This window comes from Panthera onca, chromosome C1 (genome assembly GCF_046562875.1).
Source record: "Panthera onca isolate mPanOnc1 chromosome C1, mPanOnc1 haplotype 2, whole genome shotgun sequence".
NCBI classification, from domain to species: domain Eukaryota; kingdom Metazoa; phylum Chordata; class Mammalia; order Carnivora; family Felidae; genus Panthera; species Panthera onca.
Genome location: NC_138346.1, coordinates 163,415,412 through 163,441,033, shown reverse-complemented (window position 1 = coordinate 163,441,033; position 25,622 = coordinate 163,415,412). Strand labels below are relative to the sequence as shown.

Here is a 25,622-nt window from a genome sequence, read left to right as displayed (position 1 = left end):
ATTCCCCAGGGCTGGCATATAATAACTGATTATTATTATTTTTTTGTTTATTTTTTATTTTTGAGAGAGAGAGACAGAGCATTAGCTGGGGAGGGGCAGAGAGAAAGGGAAAAAACAGAATCCAAAGCAGGCTCCATCCAGGCTCCGAGCTGTCAGCCCAGAGCCTGAAGTAGGGCTTGAACTCATTAACAGAGATCATGACCTGAGCCGAAGTCAGACACTTAACAGACTGAGCCACCCAGGCACCTCTGATTATTACTGTTTTAAATGAGAAAAAAAAGATTTGTGCTTGCTTCAGAGGCAGAAGACTTACTGATCAGGTATGGGACGGTAAATGAGTAGGTATAAAATGAGGTTCTGTCCTGTAACAGGCCAAGAGAGAGAATCTCTGATACTTTAAGACTACAGTGTCCTGGGGGGGGGGGGGGGGGGGGGGGGGGGGGAAGGAAGAGAGAAAAAGCAGAAACTGGGGAATGAGAATTGTCCATAGGATTTACATCCTGATTTCTAACTTCCTGAGAGGTCTGTTTTCTATTCTTCCCCACCAAACTTCACCCAGATTTAGTCCATTTCTGAATCTATGGAACTACAGAAAAAAACAGCAATACCTTGGGACTGCAACAGTACCATTTCCTGCACACTTAGAAGAGAAAAATGAAAAATCTTGATATTAATGCTAAAGCTAAAGAGGTAAAAACGTAGTCCCAGTGAACAAACTAATTCTGAACACAATTTTCTAAAGAAAAACTTTGGCTGTCATAGGTTGCATAGAACTAACTGTTAAACATTGTTTCAAATGTGTTATGAATCAATTAGGATTTTATGTATTAGCTTGTGAACAACACTTTAGATAAATAACACTATCTATGAAGAAACGTGCCTTAACTTTTGAAAACCCTCTTTTCAAATAAACTTTTGGAACAGAACTCTTCTATAAAATCATAGACTGACCATCTCCTAACCACATCATTGAAAAAGACCAATTGTTGATTCATTCATTCAACAAACATTTATTGAACAGCTATTATTTATGTATATTAGTATAAACAACTACTCCCTGTTTGAGGATTAATGTTTAAAATCTAGCTTTGCTGTATTTTTTTAGGCATAAAACACACACACATACCCTAAATACCAATCCTTTAGTGATCTCATTGATACTATAACATTAGGTAATACTTATATAAATAGCCTTAATCTCTGGCTTCTATTTCAATACCATGCTTCTAGCTCATTTGTTGCCTAGTTAGCTATCCTGTTGTCTTTAATATGCAAGAGCTCAAATTATTTAACAAGTTATCCGAGAGTCTAGAATAAAGGCTGGTAAACTACGGCCAGTAGGGCAAATCCAGTGTACCACCTGTTTCTATAAATAAAATTTTATCGGAGTATAGCCATACTCATTCATTTAAATACTGTCAATAGTTGTGACAGAGACCATCTGGTCCAAAAATATATCTAAATATCTGAAACGTTTACTGTTTTTCCCTTTACAGAAAGAGTTTGCCAAACTCTAGCCTAGAATGCACTGATGCAAAATATTAGGAACCAGAGAATACAACTAAAAGAACCACAGGGAACAGAGGAAGAAAGACATATAAATGAATATAGCATTAGAAGCTCTATGATACCAGATTTAGTGGGAGCATAAAGAATATAATGGTCTCCTGGCAAGGGAAGAAGTGACACTAAGTAGGTGTCCCACAAGTGTGGAAGTGGTGCAAGAAGAGCATTCCAGGAAAAAGAAACTGTGAACAATGGAATGAAGTACTATATAGCCTGGCACATCTGAAAAACTGTAAACAGCTCAGTAATAAGGGTATCTAAGATAGCAAGGTAAAAACAGGGCAGAAAAGTGAGCAAAAGCCACATCACAGAAGGTTCCATGCCATGCCAAGGAATTTGGATTTCATTCTTTAGGAAATAAAGACCTTTTATTTTTTTTTTTATTTTTTAAGATTTTTTGTACAAGTTTACTTATTTGGGGGTCGGGGGCAAAGAGAGAGAGAGAATCCAAGCAGAATCCACACTGTCAGCACAGAGCTTGATCTGGGGTTCAATCCCACAAACTGAGAGATCATGACCTGAGTCAAAATCAAGAGTTGGATGCTTAACCAACTGAGCCACCCAGATGCCCCAAAATAGAGATCTTTTAAAGTACCTTTAAGGAAGGCAGATTTCATGAATTTGCTTTCAATGTTCAATCTATCTCCAATATGTGAGATAATTTAGAAGCAGACAAGAAGGGGGACAGGAAGATCATGTAGGAGACTTTTGCAATGGTCCAGTTGAGAAATAATAAATATCCGGATTGTGTCAATAATGGTATGATTAAAAAGAGGTAATAATAAGACATTAGGGAGACAGAAAGGACCACATGTGTTCTCTAATTAGAACATGGAATATAAGAAAATATTTCAAAAATAACTCAGTTTTCTGGTTGAATAGAAAATGATATCATTCACCAAAACAAGGACAATGGGAGAAAGAGCAGGTTTGGAGTTTGGAGAGGAAAAAAGGAATTTACTTTTAGATGAGCTGAATTTTGAGGTACCTGGGAGACCTACATGATATCCATGAGGAATTTAAGTAGACAGATCTCCATTTAGAGATCTACCTGGTAGAAATATATATTTGTGAATCATTACTTATAGCAGGGAATGAGAACCATATTGAGGATGCAAGAGGTGGCAGAGAAAAGGGAATAGGAAAAAAGAATAAGAAGAGAAGGGAAAAGAACCACTGACCAAAGTCAAATCCTAAGAAAATGAAAATTTTAAGAACTGAGTTACCAATAATAGCAAATACTTCAAAGAAGTTCGATAGATGGTTGAAGCAAGTACACTGATTATAGCAAACAAACATCATGTAAAACCCCAAACCTATTTCCATTTCCAGATCTCCTAATTCTAACCTTGGCACCACCATGATTCTACTCTTCAAGATAGAAGCACTACACTCACCCTTAAATCTTTCCCTTTTTTTTTTTTTTTAATTTTTTTTTCAACGTTTTTTATTTATTTTTGGGACAGAGAGAGACAGAGCATGAACGGGGAGGGGCAGAGAGAGAGGGAGACACAGAATCGGAAACAGGCTCCAGGCTCCGAGCCATCAGCCCAGAGCCTGACGCGGGGCTCGAACTCACGGACCGCGAGATCGTGACCTGGCTGAAGTCGGACGCTTAACCGACTGCGCCACCCAGGCGCCCCTAAATCTTTCCAATTCTTAATTCACTACACTCAAACTACTAGCAAGTCATAGTCTTTCATTCTGGGAAATGTACGTCATAATCTCTTTGTCTTAAGTATTCACTGTACCATCCTGGTCAAGATCCTTACTACTTCTCACCTGTAGAACTGTAAAAATGTCTCCCATAAATTCCCTGCCTCCAATGTCTCCCTTTTCCAATCCATCTTACATACTAGTTGTGTGATCTTGGAAATGTCATTTAACATCTATAAATCTTAATTTTCTAATCTGTAAAATGGGGAAAATAAAACCATTTGCTCTGATAGGTTATTTTAAACATTTAATGAGTAAAGCTGCAAAGCACTTAAATTACTTGTGGATCAAATCAACAAATATGACTCTGGGGGCTCCTGGGTGGCTCAGTCAGTTAAGGATCCAGCTTCAGCTCAGGTCATGATCTCAGGGCTTGTGAGTTCGAACCCCGCATCAGGCTCTGTGCTGGAAGTTCAGAGCCTGGAGCCTCTTCAGATTCTGTGTCTCCCTCTCTCTCTGCCCCTCCCCCACTCATTCTCTGTCTTTCTCTCTCTCAAAAATAAACATTAAAAAAAATATATGTGGGGTGACTAGGTGGCTCAGTCGGTTAAGCATCCGACTTCGGCTCAGATCATGATCTCACGGTTTATGACTTGGCCCTGCATCAGGCTCTGCGCTGACAGCTCGGAGCCTGCAGCCTGCTTCGAATTCTGTGTCTCCCTCTCTCTCTGCCCCCCCCAACCACTCCCCACAGCTCACACTCTGTCTCTCAAAAATAAATAAATGTTAAAAAACATATATATGACTCTCTGGGGTTGCCTGGATGGCTCAGTTGGTCAAGCATCTGACTCTTGGTTTCTGCTCAGGTCATGACCTCACAGTTAGTGATTTCGAGCCCCGCATCAGGCTCCATGCTGGCAGTGCAGAGCCTGCTTGAAATTCTATCTCCTTATCTTTATGACCCTCCTGCACTCTGTCTCTCAAAATAAATAATAAATAATTTTTTTTAAATCTTAAAAAAAAAAGAATATGACTCTCTGTTGCCAACTACAGCAGATCCTAGTATGTGGCTTTTAAAGCGTTTCATAAACCACATTCCCATGCTCAATAAGAGATCTTCACCGCAGTCAGATCTCTTTCCTCAAACAGACCATTCTCATTCCCATTTCCCTGAATTTATTCATCCCTTTTCTTCTATAAGGAATACCTCCTTTTTCTTCCCTCTACCAATCTAAATTTTCATTGCTCACTGCCAGGAAACTATGTCAGTATTGAATAATAATATTTAATATAAATGCATATAAGATAATTAAGGTCTCATGAATACATCTGGTAGTAGGAAGGTCTAATCTAAGAGATATTAAGAAAGGAGCCACAGGATATGATGAATCACAACATGGGGAAATGAAGTGTTGAAAAATAAAAACAAAAGAAAAGCAACAGTAGCAAAATAAGATGTTGACTTAAAAACATTTTTAAGGCTATCAATGATAAAAAGATACAGGAAAAGCTTTTTCTTGGTTTATAGTAGGGAAATGGCCATCCAGGGAACAAAGGATAAAAATAATGTATATATGTTTTTCAACGGTGGTTGTGGAAACAATACCAACAGGGAAATATGATGTGACAGAAGGAAGATAATTTTGTATTCTAAGATGGAAAAGATAGAGAAAAGTAGCCAAAGAGTTAGGGATAGTAAAAGAGTACAAAAAGAGTGACAGACAGCCAAAAGAGGTGTTGCTATTAAGGAAACAGAGATTGTCAGCAAAATTAAAAGAAGCTAAGGTAGCAAGATAATAAATGGTAAAAGGGCCAGCACAAGTTCAACAAATGAGAGCTACAAATGAGAACTAAGAGAAGTTGGAGATCCTTTAACCAGGAGATCATCAGTGAATTATGAAGAAACAATCTCATTGGAATGCTCAGGATGAAGAACAGAAAATTAAAAAAAAAAAAAAAAAAAAAAAAAAAAATTTAAAGCTAGTAGTAAAGAAATGAAAGCTTTGGGAATGAACCATCTCACCTATACTTTATGCCTTTTAAAACAATTACACTGAGGCTTGGTTGAATACATACATTTTTACAAAAGCATTTAAAGGAACACTGATAAGACGACATGCTCACCTCATGGTGTATTCGCTGATAAACTTTTTGTTCATTGTCTAATACTACAAAAGATTCAGAGGGTGCCGCATCCCCATTGAAAATGAAGCTTAAATCCCCTCGTTGGCACTTCATGTCAGTAAAGTCTATGAGAGTAGTGTCAAGCCTGTGAAAGACGGGTAGATGAGAAATCCTGACAAATAAAATTTTGATAAAACTCCATAATAATTAAACAAGCCTCATTGCTTCTACCAAGGTACTAATACCATACTTCAAAGTCAAATTTACTGTTAAGGCTAAAGTATTTTATTTAAAAACAGTGAAAGAATATTTAAATAATATTCCATTTTTCCTATAGTTCATTTTCTGAATAAATCCTTCATTAATCCAGCAAAAAAAAAAAAAATACATATATATATATATATATAGTTTCCATATTGTTCAAGTATTTCCCTAACTATACCCTTGTTCCGTACCATTTCCCTTACTGCAGCTACTCCATAAAAGTTACTTCAACTGTGAAGGGCATAAAAGGAAAGTAAACTTGCCTAACATTCTTTGATCCCAATAAGACCATACTGCTAGCTCAGCAGAGTATATAGAAAGGGTACAGAAATGGATGGACCACATTCTTAGATTAAGGACTGTGTTTCCAATCTTGCTCTTTTGATCTACTACATCTATGCCTTATGCTGAGCCATCTGATACCAAACCTTGCTTCATTTCAACTAGATAAATCATTTAACTTACTCCAAATTCTTGTCCTGTTTGACTTCTCTGATTCAGATTACCATTCTTTCCCAACATCTCCACAGCCTAAAAATTTATGGATCATTACTGTATCAAAGATTCACAGACTTAACATACTTGTATATTTATCATAGTCTTTAATAACCAAGACCTGGCATGGTCTAGCTCAATGGATTGGTCTCAAATAAATTCCACAAACCACTGTTTGCTGAAATTAGGGAGAATACTAGAATGGAAAACTTCACAAGTACCCTAAAATGTTTCAATCTTGTACCAAGCTTTGTAGGAGATCCCATTAGGATCTCTCTTACTGGTTGCTCAAAATATAGTCCTTAATCAAAAAAATGGGTTGACAAAGCAGTTAAGAGATGCTGATCACACCCTGGCTGCTGAGTTTCTAAGAATTCATTACCTTGTAAGTTATTCAATTCTCATGCTAGACTAGGCAAAGTGAATGAGCATTCTTGGTTTCCCTACACAGAAAAATATCTGAGAACTGGAACATATCTTATATGCTGCATCAAAAAGAGTAACTGGGGTCATATATAATTTATCAACAAACTAGTACCTTTTAAAAGTGAAGGTGATACCATTAATAATTTTGCCAGGACAATAGCGATGAATCAACAGCAAACAAGGAAGTATGGTTATCTTATGTATAAGGGCCTCCTTTCTGAGCCATATAAAATATATACACCCCTCAGAATGAAATCAAGAAGCCCTAAAAAAAGCAAGTCACCAACTCCTGTAGGAGTGAATCCTGCCTGCTGCTTTCTGCTGAATTCTAGCTCCTGGTTCACCTCCAGGGGCCAGCCTGTACTACTGAACACATCCTGTTACTACTTGTACATGTGGCGTAAGAAAATAATGCCAGTAAAAGAGGCTCATCCCCTACCTCTGTAAGATGTGGGCTACTGAATATCAAAAAGGAACAGATAATTTTATATCAGTCATCTATGTGGACTTCAAGCTGCAGCTACCAGAAAACTCTATACCTCACATAAAAGACGAAATGAAACAGAACAATCTTCTGCATCCATTTCCTTCTTGCCCATCCTGGATGAGAGTGGTAGTGGGTTGGTAGTGGATGTAAGCGTAGTGAAGGGAAAGATACACAGAGACAGAGACAGAAAGACAAAGACAGACTGACATGGTGACATTTGAAACCTTAGATCTAGCTAGACCTAAAATGAGTCATAGTCAATTTTTATTTCATTTATTTTTATAATTTGCAACTGAAAGAAGACTAATGCATCTTCTACAATATCCCTGACATATTAGATGATCTACTAAGCTTTATTACACATGCCTTATAATGACATAACTTGTCATGATGGTATTTTAAATTATTAACTAGTCCTTGCTTTAAGCCTATGAGTCTAAATATATTCTATTTTTACCATGTAATTAGCCATTAAAAATATATAATTATACAAATGCAAAGATTGGAACTAAAAATGTTCCAAAAAATCAATAGAAAATGTTGTTTTTAAGATAAAAGCTTGGAGAATGCCAAATAACACTGCAAAAGGACATAACAGAGGTTTGCCTTGAGACAAGAAAAGCCTGAAATGAGGCAAAGTTTGCAAACTTTGCTCTGATCATTTCAGTCAGCGCTCATAAGATTACCTCATAATTATTAATAGTGAAAATGTTAATATTCTCAACAATAAAGTTGCTCATACTTTCCTGCTTCCACTAAAGTATTAATTTCTCCTTGGTATCAGAAAAGGTATTTTAAATGATCACATGGCTGTCATGAAATAAAAGTAAACTTTAAAGATTTCTGTGAACATACTTTAAAATTCAGTTTCATTTGAAGTGATGTTTAAAAAAAACTAATCGGGCGTGCCTCGGTGGCTCAGTTGGTTTAAGCATCTGACTTCAGCGCAGGTCATAATCTCAGAGTTCACGGGTTCAAGCCCTGCATCGGGCTCTGTGCTTCCAGCTCAGAGACTGGAGCCTGCTTCAGATTCTGTGTCTCCTTCTCTCTCTGCCCCTACCCTGCTCGTGCTCTGTCTCACTCAAAAATAAACATTTAAAAAAATCATAAATAAATAAAAACTAATCATCTCATGATGTTTACATTTGAAAGTTTTTATTTAATGTTAATGGATTATTTTTCATTAGATTCTTCTCATCTATGCAAAAAACTTTTGCAATATGTCCTAAAAGCCAGCCTCTCCATTAACCTGGTAAACTTCAGTAATGACAGCTTTAGAACCTATCATATCTCTCCTTTATCCTCAGCTGCTTTAAGTCCCAGGTCTGAGTATCTTGCTAAATTATAGGAGCTTCCTCTTTTTTTTCTACGTTTATTTATTTATTTTGAGAGAGGAAGAGAGACAGACAGACAGACAGACAGTACTAGTGGAGGAGGGGCAGAGAAAGAGGGAGAGATAATCCAAAGCAGATTCCATGCTGTCAGCACAGAGGCTGGTGCGGGGATTGAATTTACCAACTGTGAGAACATGAAATCAAGATTCAGATGCTTAACTGACTGAGCCACCCAGGCACCCCTAAATTATAGTAACTTCCTTTTAATCTATATTCTCTGACACAATTATTCTCCCTCAGGCTTTTATTCTTATGTCTCTATTTTAACCATTTGCAGCTTTACTACCTGTATTTATTATGTAATATGCATCATATCATTTACTTTTAAAAGTCATATATAAATGTGAAATGATTTTTTAAAGCCTCCTTTTTTTCTAGGAATCAAATAGAACTAACACTAACCTTTTTTAAAGTAGCACAAGGAATATAATAATATTCTCCCAAATTATCTGCTACCTTTGGCAAGCACCTATAGTAAACATTTTTAAATTGATGAGTAATTTTTGATGAAATCATATATGTTGTTAACAGGTTGCTTAAGTAAATCTACATAATTATCAAATCCTTTCCTACTTTTTTTTCCATGTTTTTCTGCATTTTGCAAGGTTTCTAATAATGACCATGAATTTAACGTACATAAGCACTTTCATAATTAGAAACATCATTAGAGGTTATTTTTTAAAAACAAAAACCTGAAACTTCTACCTTACTCAAATTCTATTTCTTGAGAACAAATACCCTAGAACTTACTTTCAACTAAAGATTATCTCTTCACTAAAATTCAATATATCTCATAATAAATCTCAGAGTTGACTCTAAAATTTCTGCCTTGTGACATGGTAAGAACAGACATGAAGTCAAAGGTCCTGGCCCAGCCATTAATTCGCAATATGCTCCTATAAAAATCACATCACCTCTCTGAATTTTCTCATCTATAAAATAAAGAGTTTATATGAAATAATCTTTCAAGATACTTCCAGTTCTAGACCCTTACATGTCCAAATTAATATTCTAGAGATATGCAAAATTATAGATAGATATACAAAATTAATATTCTAGAGATATGCAAAATTATAGAGATAGATATACAAAATTATATATATATAATTTGTAAATATACTAAAATATGTATATATATATATATATATATACACGTTGGCATATTTGCCAGTTTTATATATTTACATATGTACAATTTATAAACATACCTGTATTAATATAAAGACATAAAGAATGATAAAAGTAAATTCTGAAATGAGTAAAATAAATAATTTCCCATTAGATCGAAAAGTCAATATTAATTTTAAAAAGAAGAAAATTAAAATTAGCCTTCAAGTTTTTACTAGAAGGAACAGATGATTAGATGAATGGATGGATACAGGAGGGAAGGGTATGAGAGGGTTGGAAAAAAAAAGACAAGAGTTGTGTCTTCCTTATGGGTCACTTATTCTTTAAAAAAAGTCAGGATCAGAAAGATAACCATCTTAAATCTTCTCAGTATTATACCATGATCTTCACTGTTTCCCTGCTAGATAGTCTGTAGTTGAATTAGAATTAATACCTTTGTTTTAGTCAAGATTTTATGTCTTTGGTTCCTTATCTGTAGGATGTCTCAAATAAGATAAAATAGTGTAAATATATAACAGCATGTTTAAGTTATAAAATACTACATTCAAATGTAACCTATTACTACAGAAAGAAAAGCTTCCTATAAATCTCAATTTTCTGTTACTCAGAAAAAAATCAAATCACCTTACCTGATATTGATACCTTGTTTGTATATCTTACATGCATCAGAAGGCAGAATTCGGGAAAGTAAAGGCACTGTATTTTTAAAAAGAAAAGATAAAAAATAACTACCTGAAGTTCTGAGACACTACAAATTTCTTAATTAGAAAAAGAGTAACGTAAATATTCTACTAATTCACTAAAATTGTAACAATTTTTCTTTAAAATCGCTTTTTCCATTTAAAATAGCATATAAGGCAATTTTGAGCAACTTCAAATATCTACTATTCAATTGTAATTGCTGTGTAGTTCACCATTCTGCCCATGCATCCACCCACCAACGCACACAAGTAGCAGAGTCAATACAATGCCACTTTGGGGTACATATTGTAGGACATTATTATAGATGAGAAAACAGTGCCCTATGGCAACTAAACCATCAGGAATGGGTAACCTGATGGACCTGGATCCTATCTACTCCTATAAATACAATTTCATTAAATAGCAGGAGAGCAATAGAGCAATTTGCATTTTCCAATTCTACGATGACTTTTCCTCCCTCATGTAAACTGAACAATCAAGTTCTCTATATCTTAAATTATCACAGCATAATCTGAGAGTTTAACACAGCACTCCAAAAGTAGCATAAATCACTGAACTTAACAATGAACAGTCTGTATATTTTAATTTTGGTTTTGCTGTCATTTACTCCTTGGTCTTAAGAAAAGTTTCTAAACCTAAAGTTTTCCATTTATAATATACAAATAACAGTCTCAAAAATGGATATTTTGTAGATTATGAGATAAAGAAACTTTAAAAACTACTAGTTTTTCTGTTGAAATGTGCTATATACGTGATGCTAAACTTGAAGTCATGATTACGATACTATAAATTACTTAATGCTTTTACAGTATATAAAGGACTTCCTTCAAAAAATAATTTCATTTCATCCACACATAAACAAAATTTGTAATATCTGGGGCAGTTATTATTCCCATGTAAAAATGAAGAAACTGAAGGGGTCCCTGAGTGGCTCAGTCAATGAAGCATGACTCGGTTTCAGCTCAGGTCATGATCTCACAGTTGTGAGATCAACCCCTGTATCAGGCTCCTTGCCCAATAGCATGGAGCCTGCTTAGGATTCTCTCTCTGCCCCTTCCCCACTCAAGCTTGTGAGCGTGTGTGTGCTCTCTCTCAATCTCTCTCTCAAAATAAATAAATAAACTTAAAATAAAATAAAGAAACTGAGGCCCATGAAAGACATGTGATTTGCCACATCAAATAGGAGCCATGACTTCTGATTCCAATTTAAAGGTTTTCTATATCTAAAAACCTAAGGTGGAATAGTTTAGTTGCCTTCAGATTTGCTGTTAACCAAGTCTGAGGCTATTTTCAGCCAAACACTAAAAACAACAGTATGAGAAAGGGTGTGCATGCTCCACTACCTCTAAATTAAACCTAATCCTGGAGCTCAATATTTCTTAACTTCCTCTTATTTCTGGGCTGCCCTTTTTTTTTTTTTTTTTTTTTTTTTTTTTTAGTATTAGGGTTGAAAAAAAAAAAAAAAACTGTCATGTTTATTTAGCATTTTATGTTTGAAAGGGGAATTTATAACTTCTCCCTTCTTCATTTTTTTTTTTTTTAAGTAGGCTCCACGCCCAGTGTGGGGCTTGAACTCACAACCCTGAGATTAAGAGTCACATGCTCTACCAATCAAGCCAACCACACACCTTGATATTAGGAGTTTTGACAATGGAAAGAATCATGCCTAAACTCTAGAAAAAAGCTTACTAATCAAATCTAACAATAGGGATTATTCAGAGTTTTTTAATCCCAGGTGTCTAAATTAAATGTAGCCAATGAGTTTAGTTTTTAGAATTATACATGCCATCTAACCATCAGGTGCTAATAGTTTTGACATGAAAGCAGTAAAATCTTTTATCAACAATGAAACAGATGTGCTGACTTTTTTCTATCAATCCTCAAAGAAGCAGTACTTTTAACAAATACCTCAATGGTTACATCATGAATTTGATTACGCAACATTTATAAATATATTTATAACTACAGATATTTGCACAATTTCAGCAGTGATTACATCCATTTCCATTGCTTCATATAACTGAAATGTTACTTTTAAAATATTTTAAAACAGGGGTGCCTGGGTGGCTCAGTTGGTTAAGTGTCTGATTCTTGATTTCTGCTCAGGGCATGATCTCACAGTTTCATGAGTTTGAGCCCCATGTCGGTCTCTGCACGGAGCCTGCTTGGGATTCTCTCCCTTTACTCCTCCCCGGCTTGCGCTGTCTCTCTCAAAATAAATATATAAATTTAAAAAAAGTATTAAAATATTTTAAAACATTTGCTCAGCAAGATAAATTGACTATTTTAAATTTACCACTAATAGTTTCTAAGAGAATCAGTTAAAAAGCCAATATACTCAAGGGACAACCTTGAATATAAGCTCACCAAGCAGGACTAGGGTTTCTAAAGATGTTAAAAAAAAAAAAAAAAAAAAAAAAAACTGGGTAAAAAAACAGTAATCAGGCTTTAAACCAATCTAACTTGGAATTCTTTTATTATACAAAGCCACTACAAACCTTTTTCCCTCAGTGTTCTAAGACACCTGGGCTTCTGAATGATATATAAAGCATAAAGGCAAGGTAGGCCTACAAAGTAACAAAATCATGTGTTGGTTTTGATAGAGCCCAAACTAACCTGATTTGCTAGAGTTGTAACAATGTTGGAAAGAACTGATTATTTCACAAATCAAAACTTTACATTTAGAGAATAAACACACTAGGAAAACTTTAATCATTCATTCTATATACATTATTATGCAATGGTTGAAGTACTTCGTCTTGAACTAATATGGAATTAATGCCTAATGATACATTAAGTAAAAATGACAAATTGCATAATGATATAATGGCATGATCCCATAAAAAAAAAAACTAATTCTGAGGATATATACACACATATATATGTATTCACACATATGCTGTGTAAACTTTGAAAAGGATGTGAAAGCATTCTCGTGAAACATTAACAGTGATTTTTATAGTTGTCAAATCTGATTAGTTTTATAATTATCACTGAGCATTCAAATATCTTTATATCACAAAAATTAATGCAGATGCTTAAAAAAACACATGTAAGCTCATTATATTCAAATCTATATACAGATTACATTGGTTTTAAATCTTCAAGAAAAAAAACCTAAATTTAGTTGCTTTAGTAGTTGTTTAATTAGTAAAGGTCACTAGGATCAAACTTCCTATTTAGACATGAAGGTTTTCTCCCTAAATGGACTCAGGTTTAAAATGGGGAGGAGAGAAACTTACCTTGCCAAGATAAACCATTAAATGACTGCAAAATATCTAGGGATTAAGGTTTTATAAATAATTGAAAAATTGAAACAGTGCACAACCAAAAAATATGTTAAGAGAGTAGCTATAAAGTACACAATAAAAATGGTAAAAATTATTGAAAGTTGACAACATATACAAAATCAAATAATGTTAACCAAATTCTTCTCATTCAGGATCTGAGTACTATATTTCAAACTTCCTTAAATTCAGTAATCTAATAATCCCATAATTATTACTCTCTTCTCCTTGAGAATTGCTTATATTTAATTAATATAATATTTAATTTCATTTGGTTAAAAAAAAGATAATTTTCAATCTTAAAAATAAGAATCTTAAAAGTTACTAATCAAGTTCGGATAACTATTACTACAGGGCTTTATAACTATTACATTCAATGTGATGAGAAATATTTAATTTTCCTTAGGGCCAGTAACAAATTTGTTGTGTTAACATTTCCATATAATAGCTATTTTTGCACTTGCATTCTTGCAAGTGCACATATTTTATAGTAAAACATAGTACACTCTTACCCCAGCTTTGAAAATCCCAGTGAAGTTCCAGATAAAAGTCACCTAGCTGAGAAACAAAATACAAATAATTGCTGAATGCACCTTAATAAGCAGTCCTTCTATTTACTGAATATTTTACTTAAAAAAAAAAAAAAATCTACCATCATTAAAGATCTATAGACAGAAATAGAAAGTAGTTTAAAAGTTTGCAGTTAAAGAACAAAAACATATGATTAAATTACTTAAAACATTACAATAGCACATATTATTATACTTAACTACAAAGGAAAATATGCACCAACTATGGATTTTACAAGACCATTTTAACCACACAGGAATATCTGAAACTGACAGGCATTTAAATTTGCATCAATAAACAGTCAATTTTCCCAGCATAGCCAAAATAACAGTAACTATCGTTGTAAAAATAGCTCATAACTTTAGATGTGTTAAAAAATACAACTTCCAAAATGACTATTTGTGCAGCCTCATAATGGATTACAAAAATGACACACTGAAATAGAAACTTTTTTCTATAAAATGGTAACACAAGTTTACTAAATCTGAAATAATATGTCATCTTATGAGATGTATAGTAAAAGTCTGAATTTTACAAAGTAGAAGTTAAAAAGCAAAGCCTATAACTGTTAAGGAAACTACTGTGATCAAATATTCCCAAAAAAAATCTATCGCTTGAGATTAAAAAAAAAAAAAAAAGGCATACTTAAGAGGAAACAGTTATCATAATAGGTCTATCTTTCTCCCACAGTTATTTCAGACATCAAAACTACAGTGTAAGAGAATAAGAGAAAACAAAGCTCTCTTCCTTTTTTGAGCCAACACACCCAGCTCCTACCATCGTGAAGATAATAAGAGTTTTGTTAGATAAAGAAGATGCTGTTCCCGCTAGCAGGTAGTGGCTTCAGCTCTTAGGGAATCTTTTATTGCCATTAATTATGGCTTACCCCCTTATTCTTAGATATCTTATCTAATTTGCTGAAAACAGTAATTCTTTATCTACCTTCCTAGTTCAAAGTAAATGGTACTTCCCTAAAATTAAATTTACACCTTATAATCAGAGTATTTTGTTTTATCATTATTGCTTAATTCAAACAGGATTTTGACAAACCATTTCTTAACTCTTAATAATCAGTAAGCATTAGACTGCATTTTTAAAAATGCCTTAAAGTACACTTACAATTACTCTTTAGGTACAAGATCAGCAAAGAGATATAGCCTACCTCTTTCAGGGCTTTTAATAATCGAGGTCGTTTTTCTTCAACACTTTCCCTGGATTGCTGCTTAAGCTTCCTTAAAAGAGCTGTAACTAAAATTTAAAAAGTTTCAATTTAAAATAACTTTCACCATGCTAGCCTGTTAATTATAGCCCAATTAAAAAGACTTATAAAAAAAAATTTTATCATGCTAGAAAACATCACTTATTTATTATACAAAGATATATATAGATATAAATACTATGTTAATAAGTTTAATAAAACTGTTATGAACCCCAAGGAAAATTGAGAAGAGACACCTCAACATGAACTTATATTCACACTAGTTTTCCTAGTTTTTAATTATCAGTAAGTATTTACGTGAGTGAGCCAAGATTTATCAATCTCAGTCAGATGATACAATGCCCTATTATAACACTGATCTAAAAAAGAAGATCTCAAAGATCCCATTGGATATCACTTATATAAAAATGTAATTATTTGTAATTGTTACTGGGTGTATCTGTTCTTTTCTCACTAGAGACTGTACTCTCACACATCCCCACATAGCAGAAAAAAATATAAAAATGGATCCTATTTTATCTGTGAAAAGCGTTTCCGAATCTAATAAAACCTGAAGCCCTCCATAGTATCTTCTTAATAGTTCAGATTGAGATTTAGCTACAATGCTGAAGTGCAACTCCAGCTTCACTACTTATTAGCTATATGTAAATGTGAACAAGTTACTTAATTTTCCATAATTTTAGTTTCTTTTTTTTTTCACTTGTTAATTAAAAATAAAATAAAATCTCTGTGGAATTTATATAAAGGCTCAATATAAATTGGTTACTACTATGCCTGTAATTAAGTAAATATAATTTTTAGCTACTAGAATGAAGGTCTAAAACTGACTTGCAAAAACCAATCAACCGCTAACATGTATTGAAATAGGGAAAATATTATACTTAAATGAAATAAACCTTACAAAAGATGAGAAGATGGAAAATATGCACTGAGGAAAAAAAATGTATATATCACTACATGCTGATTTCCTCCTAGTCCTGACATATTTTCATACATTATGTATATACATATGTATATGTACATGTATACATTCATATACATTAAAAAATGTTAGTTTTTACTATTTTATAGTATGTATTCCTATAAGCTACTTAAACCTTTATGTGGAATACAGAAGCAAAAGGTTAAAAAAAAAAAAGTAAAAAGGGTGGCTCAGTCGCTTAAGCATCCAACTTCGGCTCAGGTCAGGATTTCAGAGATCGTGGGTTCAAGCCCCACATCAGGTTCTGAGCTGACAGCTCAGAGCTTGGAGCCTACTTCAGATTCTGTGTCTCCCTCTCTCTGCCCCTCCCCAGCACTCGCTTGCTCTCTCTCTCTCTCTCAAAAATAAACATTGAAAAAAATTTTTTTTTTTTTTTTTTTAAGTAAAAGGAAAGAAGACAGCAGTGAAAGCTTGGACGAGATTTGTTCTGTCCACACTGGCCAAATTAGGAAAAGCCCAGAGAAGAATCTGAAAATTAGTGTAATCTATTCTTACTTTTAACCACAGGTCTAACCATAACCCCACTGTATTCAAAAAGCCAAAAATCAAAGAGCACATTTCAATTACTCAAGGTCTTTTGGAACAAGAGAAGAGGCTGAGACCTAGAAGCCAAGGAACACAGGACCTCATCTCAGTTATACACTAGCTCTGTGACCTAGGTTAGTAGTTTCCAAATACAAGTCTACATTTCAGTGCCAAACTCTCAACTTTCCAGTGATGTGCAGCAAAATGAAAAAGACTTGGAATCAGGTTGGTGTTTCTTCTTTATTTATAAGTTATATACTTTTTTTTCAATTTAAGGACTATTCTTTATACCATTTTTTGTTTCAAAATGTCTTTTTTAAATGAAATGGTGATCACAGAAGAAAGTAATTCTCTTTTTTAAAGCTCTTAGATGCTAGCGGTGGCTAGGTGACTCAGCCAGTTGAGCATCCAACTTTGGCTCAGGTCATGATTTCTAATTCCTGAGTTGGAGTCCCATGCCAGGCTCACTGCTGTCAGCGCAGAGTCCCCCACGGGGCAGGATCTCACCAACCAAGAGATCATAACCTGAGCCGAAATCAAGAGTCTGATGCTTAACCGACTGAGCCACCCAAACACCCCTAGTAGAATTCTTTTTATAATTCTTCTCCACTCAAATACTTTAATACTTTAATACTAAGCTCAAATACTTTAATCTTCCTTGCCTTCAAGGAAGGCAATTTGCCTTCAAATTCAAACAAACCTCTGTGAATGTAAAAAATGGAAAGAATTCAATTTGTAGATAGAAAAGATAGCTTAATGAAAAGCAGAAGCCACATATTTTTCACCAGGTAAATATACTGAACTGACTAAAGGCATGCACTAAATAATAATTAGATTAAAATGCCCAAACATTATTAAAAAGATAGTGACAAAGAGATTCTTGTTCTATGAAACTTCACACTAAAAAATAACACTGTGGTGGCGCCTGTGTGGCTCAGTTGGTTAAACATCTGACTCTTCATTTCGGCTCAGGTCACGATCTCGAGATTCATGGTTTCGAGCGCTGATTCGGGCTGTACTCTAGCAGCATGCTGCCTGCTTAGGATTCTCTCTTCCTCTCTCTCTCTCTCTCAAAATAAATAAATAAATTTTAAAAAATAAAATAAAACAAAATAAAATATCAATTCAAACCTTCTTAGAAACATACATTCAAAATGCAATTATAAAAAATGACCAATCTTTCGAGGGGAATCAGTATGTGTACTCCCATATTAGAAGAATCTCATTAGTGATGACTGATAATAAAGATAAAATTAGTTTTAGAGGATTTAAATGGTATTAGAATTCACACAAAGACTCCAATGAAGAACTCCAATAAACTACAACTTATCTTTCTCTTTCCTTCTTTTCCCATATAAAGTATTTTTTAAGTATTCAGTACACCTAAATCTGGATCTTTCTGCCCTCTACTGCTTTCTATGCTCCAGAATAATTATTTCCCATTTCTTAGTTCTACCTAGATATACCACAGATAACTCAAACTCAACAAATCTAACATCAAATTAATTAAATCCCAGACTGATCTGTAATACTGGCCTGCACTGATCACTGTTCACCATGCAACCAGCATAAAGCAGGAAAGCAACATAATCCTAAATTAATTTTAAAATAAAATAATTCCTTTTTTAAATTTTTTTTTTTTTTTTTTTTTTTTTTTAGTAATCACTACACCCAACATGGGGTTTGAACTCATGACCCTGAGATCAAGAGTTGCATGCTCTTCTGACTAAGCCAGCTAGGTGCCCCTCAAGTGAAATAATTCTAAAAAGCCTTAGATGAATAGTTTAGCATTATCTCACTGTTCTATAGCACAAAAACTTTAGCAGAAATCAGACCAAAAAAGAAACAGGTCACAGTTTTTTCTAATAATGTATAATATTAGATTATATTTTGCTAATTAGATATTTCAGTAATAATTTATAATATTAGATTATCTCTGATTTTTCAAATAATGTAACTTTCTATGCCCAGAATGTTTTAATGTAACACAAGCTATCAAAAACTTAAATCATAATACTTAAAACAATCTCAAAGACCAATTTAACACCATTATAAACATATTCATATTTTTATATTAATATTTCTAAGTACTTAAGAGTTACATATTAATATTTCTAAATACTTAAGAGTAGCATAAGAGTTGTTAGCTTTATTATCCTTTAAGTTAGCAGTTAAATATTTCCATTTCATGTGATGGGAAATGATTTTTTAAAACCACTGAAGAATTATGGATATATAATGATTCAATGATTGACAATGGAATACTATTCAGAATGTGTATCCAAGCCATCACTCTATAGAAGAAAATCACTTTAAAAGCAAACCTCAACTACTATGGGGCTCAATCTTTTAAATTAAAATCCAGTAACTGATTTTCCAGGAAAACTATTTCTTGGGCTACCCAATAGTCTATAATTCCTCAAGAGCAGAGACCATGTTTTCATTCTCTACATCTTACTCTATATACATGCTTTATAGTAAGGACTCAGTAAAAATTCACTGACTCTAAATAAAAGTTATTGGGATGCCTGGGTGGCTTGATTTCAGTTCAGGTCATGACCTCACGGTTCATGAGATGAAGCCCTTCAATGGGCTCTATGGTGACAGCACAGAGTCTGCTTAGGATCCTCTCTCTCCTCTCCCTCTTCGGCCCCTCCCCCGCTCACTCACATGCTCACTTGCTCTCTCTCTCTCAAAATAAATAAATACAAACATAAAAAAAAAGTTATCACTTCTCAGCCTTTTGGCTAAGATCAAGTGCAAAACAAAAAAGTTATATGAAAGCCACAAAAGTCTCAGTGTAAGTCAGAAGCCCAGGAATCTATCTGGTTTCCTCTCCATTCTGCTAATGGCTTAGAAACATCAGAGAAAGTTTCTTCAGACTGGTTGCTACAACTTCGACTTTATTCTTAGTTTATTAGATCTGTATATTTTCATCTTTTCCCTGACATAATTCTAGAATTAGTATGGTTTCTTACTTTCATAAGGGCTTCTTGATGTTTGTCCAGAAAGGACAATAAATAACAAAAAATATATATACTATATAATTGTTAAATCATCACTATTCTATTTCATTAAATCTTAAGCCCAAATGTAACTTCACCATTAAAAGTTGCTCAAAGTGTTCAGAAAGTCCACAAACATGTACTATGTGGATTACATAAAAGCTAAAGCATAAGAGCCCAAAATGTAGCATCAAATAGAACTAAATCCATGGTAACATTCTGAGAGTGTTCAATGTTATACACTTCTTTTAATAAACTGCCCAATTTTTTTTATCGTTCCTTCCACAAGGCTAGATTTAATTATTTTCAGCCTCAAATTATAAAAAGGTATTACCAGAAAAATAATATTCTTATTCATCCAGATTGAAATTTTATAGAATTTTCAACTATTGAGATGTGCTTGACATAAATAAGACCTGTATAAGTTGAAAAAAGAAAACTTAGGAATAGGGGAGGTAGAGTAACTGAACACTCCGTATACTGTGAGAAAATACGTGACTTTTTTTTAATTCTCAAAGACTAAAACAAAGAGATTTGCTTCTCACTTTCAGCACAGCCTATACCCAGCGATTAAAGCAAAAAGATAACTGTTATAACACACTGTGATTATTTTCAGTTCCAATTAATGTTCCCATATAACATAGTTGCCAAAAAGGACAGTTGGGTCTCAGTGTTTTTAAAAATACTTCATACTGAATAAGTAAAACAATGGAAAAATATCAAGAGCAGAATATTGTAAAAGAAGAAAAAATAATAAACACGATTCCTCAATTCTTTTTGTGTACTACCCAATATTCAAGTTCCTAAGTCATGAACAATTCACATACAAGTTTACAAATAACTACAAACCTTTCATACTATGGAAAGTTACCCTAAATGAAAATTATGTCAAATGAAATCACTTCATATTTTTAGCATATATATCAACAACATAATTTATGTTGCTTACTCATCTGTCTATCTCCATAGCTGATGGCTTCCGCCAGCGGGCTCCATCCCTGAGCATTTTTCACCTTTACTGGAGCATTATGAGCCAAAAGTAAATGAGCACATTCTGAAACATAAAGTGGTAATAATATCAAAAATCATGCAATTTTTAGAATCTCTAAATATAAAAATCATTTAGGAATTTAAGAAACAAATTTAAGGGACGCGTGGGTGGCTCAGTTGGTTGGGCATACAACTTCGGCTCAGGTCATGATCTCATGGTTTGTGAGTTCAAGCCCCACATTGGACTCTGTAATGACAGCTCAGAGCCTGAAGCCTACTTGGGATTCTGTGTCTCCCTCTCTCTCTGCCCCTCCCACTCACGCTCTGTCTCTGTCTCTCTCTCAAAGAAAGAAACAAACAAATTTTAGCATAAATAGATCTATAAAATAAACACTGTATTATGGAGAAAAATAATTTTTAAAAGCCCAAAATAGCTAAACAAGATTATTTCAAAACCTTAGATCTCAGATTCAAGGAGTCTCCATGCTATTACTTAAAAATAAATTGGATCTCTCTACAAGGAAGTATTATGTTCTTTAATAATTGTTCCCAAGAATATTCTAAAAATATTTTCATAGCCTAAAGATAACAAGATCCCCAAAAGTAATTTAAATCAAATTAGCTATTAATCAAGATCAAAAGAGGACGTGTATGTATGGAATGTCAAATGGAAACTTCCTAATTTATTTCAGAAAAAAATGTGCTTTCAAAAAGGACCAGTAATGTTTCCATAAACACTTCTTTTCAAATGTTACGATTCTTTTACTTCAAGAATAAAACCCAAAAGAGGAAAACATCTGTTTATGATTACAAGAACAAATCTGGACAGTCTTTTTTTTTTTTTTTAATGTTTATATATTTTTGAGAGAAAGAGACAGAGAATCTGAAGCAGGTTCCACACTATCAGCGCAAAGCCTGACCTGGGACTCGAACTCACGAACCCTGAGATCATGACCTGAGCTGAAGTCTGACATTTAACCAACTGAGCCACCCAGGTACCCCTGGACAGTCCTTCCAGTAGTCAAAGTAAGTCTAAGGTATAATCCTTTCTATAGGTTGAGGATATTCTTCTTAAAAAGTAGAAATAAGAAGTATATTAACAGGCAAAAAATTCAAAACTAAGGCTCATGGGAAATTTAGGATGGCTATCCATTCTAAATTTCCTAAATGAACGATTCATTCATTCAATCCATCATTCAGCAAATATTAACTAAGTCCCCGTTATATGCCATTTCTAAGCACTAAGTCCTGGATATAAGCAGTGAGAAAAAAGATAAGGATTTGCTATCAGAAAGCTTACATCTTGGGGTGCCTGGGTGGTTTAGTCAGTTGAGTGTTCAACTCAATTTTGGCTTGTGTCATGATCTCATGGTTTTGTGAATTCGAGCTTTGCGTTGGGCTCTGTGTTGGCAGAGTGGTACCTGCTTGAAATTCTCCTTCTCTCTCTCTGCCCCTCTCCTGCTAGTACTCTGTCTCTCTCAAAATAAATAAATAAATTTTAAAAAGTGAGAGACTGCTTACATCCTTTGTTAGAAGAAAATAAGTAAACTATTAAGAAATATATATATATATATATATATATATATATATATATATATATGTGTGTGTATATATATATATATCAGTTAATGGTAAGTGCTCTGAAGGAAATGAGTGTTATGATAGTGTGATGTAGGTTAACTGAGGTGGAAGAAGAATGTGATTCCTAGTCATAGAAGGAATAACTATATTAGCACACAGCACTAGGAATAACTATACTAAATTTTATTAAGATAAAGTAAAATAGAAATTTCACAGAGGTATTTAGGAGCATCTGTAGCAGTGTATAAGAATACATGGATAAGAATGTTTATTTTAGCAGTTTATAATGGAAAATACACTGGAAACTAAGTGAATATCCATCATGTGAGAATGACTGATTAATAGGATGCATCTACACCACTAGAGTAATATACAGCCTTTTTTTTTTTTTTTTTATTGTCCATTTGGGCTTTATTGGTTCACATAAGGAGACAACTAACAGTTGCTGGTGTTTACTGAACACCTACAGCATGCCAGCTACTAAGCGCTTTATTTCTATTAATTCATTAATCTTTATTAACCCTATGAAGTAAGTACCATCGTTATCCCTGTTTTACAGTTGGGGAAACTGAGGTCTGGAATCCTTTTTTTTTTTTTTCAATATATGAAATTTATTGTTAAATTGGTTTTCATACAACACCCAGTGCTCATCCCAAAAGGTGCCCTCCTCAATACCCATCACCCACCCTCCTCTCCCTCCCACCCCCCATCAACCCTCAGTTTGTTCTCAGTTTTTAACAGTCTCTTATGCTTTGGCTCTCTCCCACTCTAACCTCTTTTTTTTTTTTTTTCCCCTTCCCCTCCCCCATGGGTTTCTGTTAAGTTTCTCAGGATCCACATAAGAGTGAAACCATATGGTATCTGTCTTTCTCTGTATGGCTTATTTCACTTAGCATCACACTCTCCAGTTCCATCCATGTTGCTACAAAGGGCCATATTTCACTCTTTCTCATTGTCACGTAGTACTCCATTGTGTATATAAACCACAATTTCTTTATCCATTCATCAGTTGATGGACATTTAGGCTCTTTCCATAATCTGGCTATTGTTGAGAGTTATACAGCCATTTTTTAAGAACAGTGTCATATTAAAGGACAAAGCAACCAGGTTTGTGTTTCTAATGTGATTCAATATAAAGTTCAAAATGTCACCTATGTAGTAGTTTGTCCAGAAATGTTTAACTTGAATCTAATCAAATCTTGATAGCTAATTTTCAATTTGAAGAAAGATACAAGGAATAAGTTAAATCACATCATGAGAAAATAATCAGGCAAATCTGAGATGAAGGACATTCTACAAATTGACTGGGCATGCAATTCAAAAAGTAAGGTATAAAGGAAGAAAAAAAAGTAGGCAAACTTTTCTATATTAAAATAATGTGATATAACAACCAAATGCAATGACTAAACCTCAATTAATTGAGGTTTAATTAATTGAGTTTTGACTCAATATAAAGGACATATAAAGGACATTTTTGGAACAACTGGAAAAATTTAAATATGGATTAGATATTAGAGATTATAATAATATTAATTTTCTTAAGTGATAAGAATATTGTGGTTATGAAAGAGAATGTCCTTATTCTTAGAGATGCATGCTAAGGTATTTGGAGGTAAAATGTCATGATGTCTATGTGAAACTTTCAAACGAAACAGAAAAAATAATATATATAACACTAAGAGAAAGACAAAGCAAATCTGACAAAATGTTATCAAACACTGAACCTAGGTACAGAGTATCTGAATGTTCATTGTGATCGTATTTCTGTTTTTCTGAATATATGCAATTTTTCATAATGAAGCACTGAAAGAAAAAAGAATGGAAACAAGACATTTTTATTTTGTTTAACTTTCTTTTTTTTTTTTTTTTTTTTTTTTTTTTTTTTTAACGTTTTTTATTTATTTTTGGGACAGAGAGAGACAGAGCATGAACGGGGGAGGGGCAGAGAGAGAGGGAGACACAGAATCGGAAACAGGCTCCAGGCTCCGAGCCATCAGCCCAGAGCCTGACGCGGGGCTCGAACTCACAGACCGCGAGATCGTGAGATCGTGACCTGGCTGAAGTCGGTCGCTTAACCGACTGCGCCACCCAGGCGCCCCTGTTTAACTTTCTAAGTAAGCTTTACACCCAATGTAAGGCTTGAACTCATGACCCTGAGATCAGAAGTCACATGCTCTACTAAATGAGCCAGCCAGGTACCCCAAAAGACACATGTTCAAAAAGAATGAATTTAAGCCATCGCAACAGATATAAAAGAATGTCCACGTTGTACTGCTGAATGATATCATGAATCTGCTCACGCAGAAGTGTATTATGATCCCATTTTTTAGAAAATAACTTAATTACCTTTGTAAGTATGTGTTTAGATTCACATACACTTTTATATGTAATAATAAACATGGGGAAAAGTATGGAAGAATATCCAGCAGATTGCTAACATGTTTACTGAAAGAAGAGAGGTAAGAGGGGCAGAAGCTAAGATGGCGGTATAGTGGGAGGAACTTAGGTTTGCCTCGTCCCTCAAACACAACTAGATAACTATCAAATCATTCTAAATACCCAAGAAATTTACCTGAGGACTGAAAGAAAACACTGCACAACTGGGGGAGGGGGGGGCATACTGAGGAAGGTAGGAAGCCCAGAGAAGTGGTTTGGGGTTGAAAAGGACTGCAGGTGCTGGGGAAGGGAGGGAGCCCTGGTCATAGAGAAAGACAAGAGAGTGGAGTGAACAGGAATAAGCACAAGGAGAATACTTCCCCAAAGCCATTGGCTGGGAAAACAAAAGGGGCTGATTTTCATGAGTTTTTGCAAACAGCAGGGCTCAAAGACTGGAGTTTTGGAGCCCTGTGGGCTTGGCTGGGATAGAGACCTGAGGGCACTGCCCTACTTCTGGAGAGAAGTCAGGCAAGCAACCCCAGGGCAGACAGTGCAATCTGAGGATTGCCTAGAGCACATGGAGGGAGACTGTTCCCTCTTCTTGGAGGTATCTGTGACAGGTGCCATTGCCTCTCTGTGAACAAAGGAGTTAGTGAGTGTCATTTCACTCCTCCATCCCTCAGCATAAGTGCAGAGGCACCTACTGAGGGTGGCTAACTGGGAAAATGGCTCTTTAGCCTGCTTCAGTCCAAATCCCATGCCGCTGCATGCTGTCGTGACTACCCTTCTGGGTCAAACCTGCATCTGTCCCAGCACAGTGAGACCCTCACCCGGAAGACCAATAC

General features: G+C 34.5%; 1 protein-coding gene across 1 annotated transcript in view; it reads right to left on the bottom strand.

The window, feature by feature from the left end:
- Positions 1-25,622, bottom strand: part of ANKRD13C (ankyrin repeat domain 13C) — a 95,367-nt gene that overhangs the window by 29,580 nt on the left and 40,165 nt on the right. The window contains exons 3-7 of the mRNA XM_060625491.3: positions 20,780-20,884; positions 15,262-15,347; positions 14,042-14,087; positions 10,170-10,236; positions 5,347-5,491 (exon numbers count right to left, since the gene is read on the bottom strand). Of these exons, the coding sequence (XP_060481474.1) occupies positions 5,347-5,491; positions 10,170-10,236; positions 14,042-14,087; positions 15,262-15,347; positions 20,780-20,884 (449 nt within the window). The remainder of the gene's footprint in view (positions 1-5,346; positions 5,492-10,169; positions 10,237-14,041; positions 14,088-15,261; positions 15,348-20,779; positions 20,885-25,622) is intronic.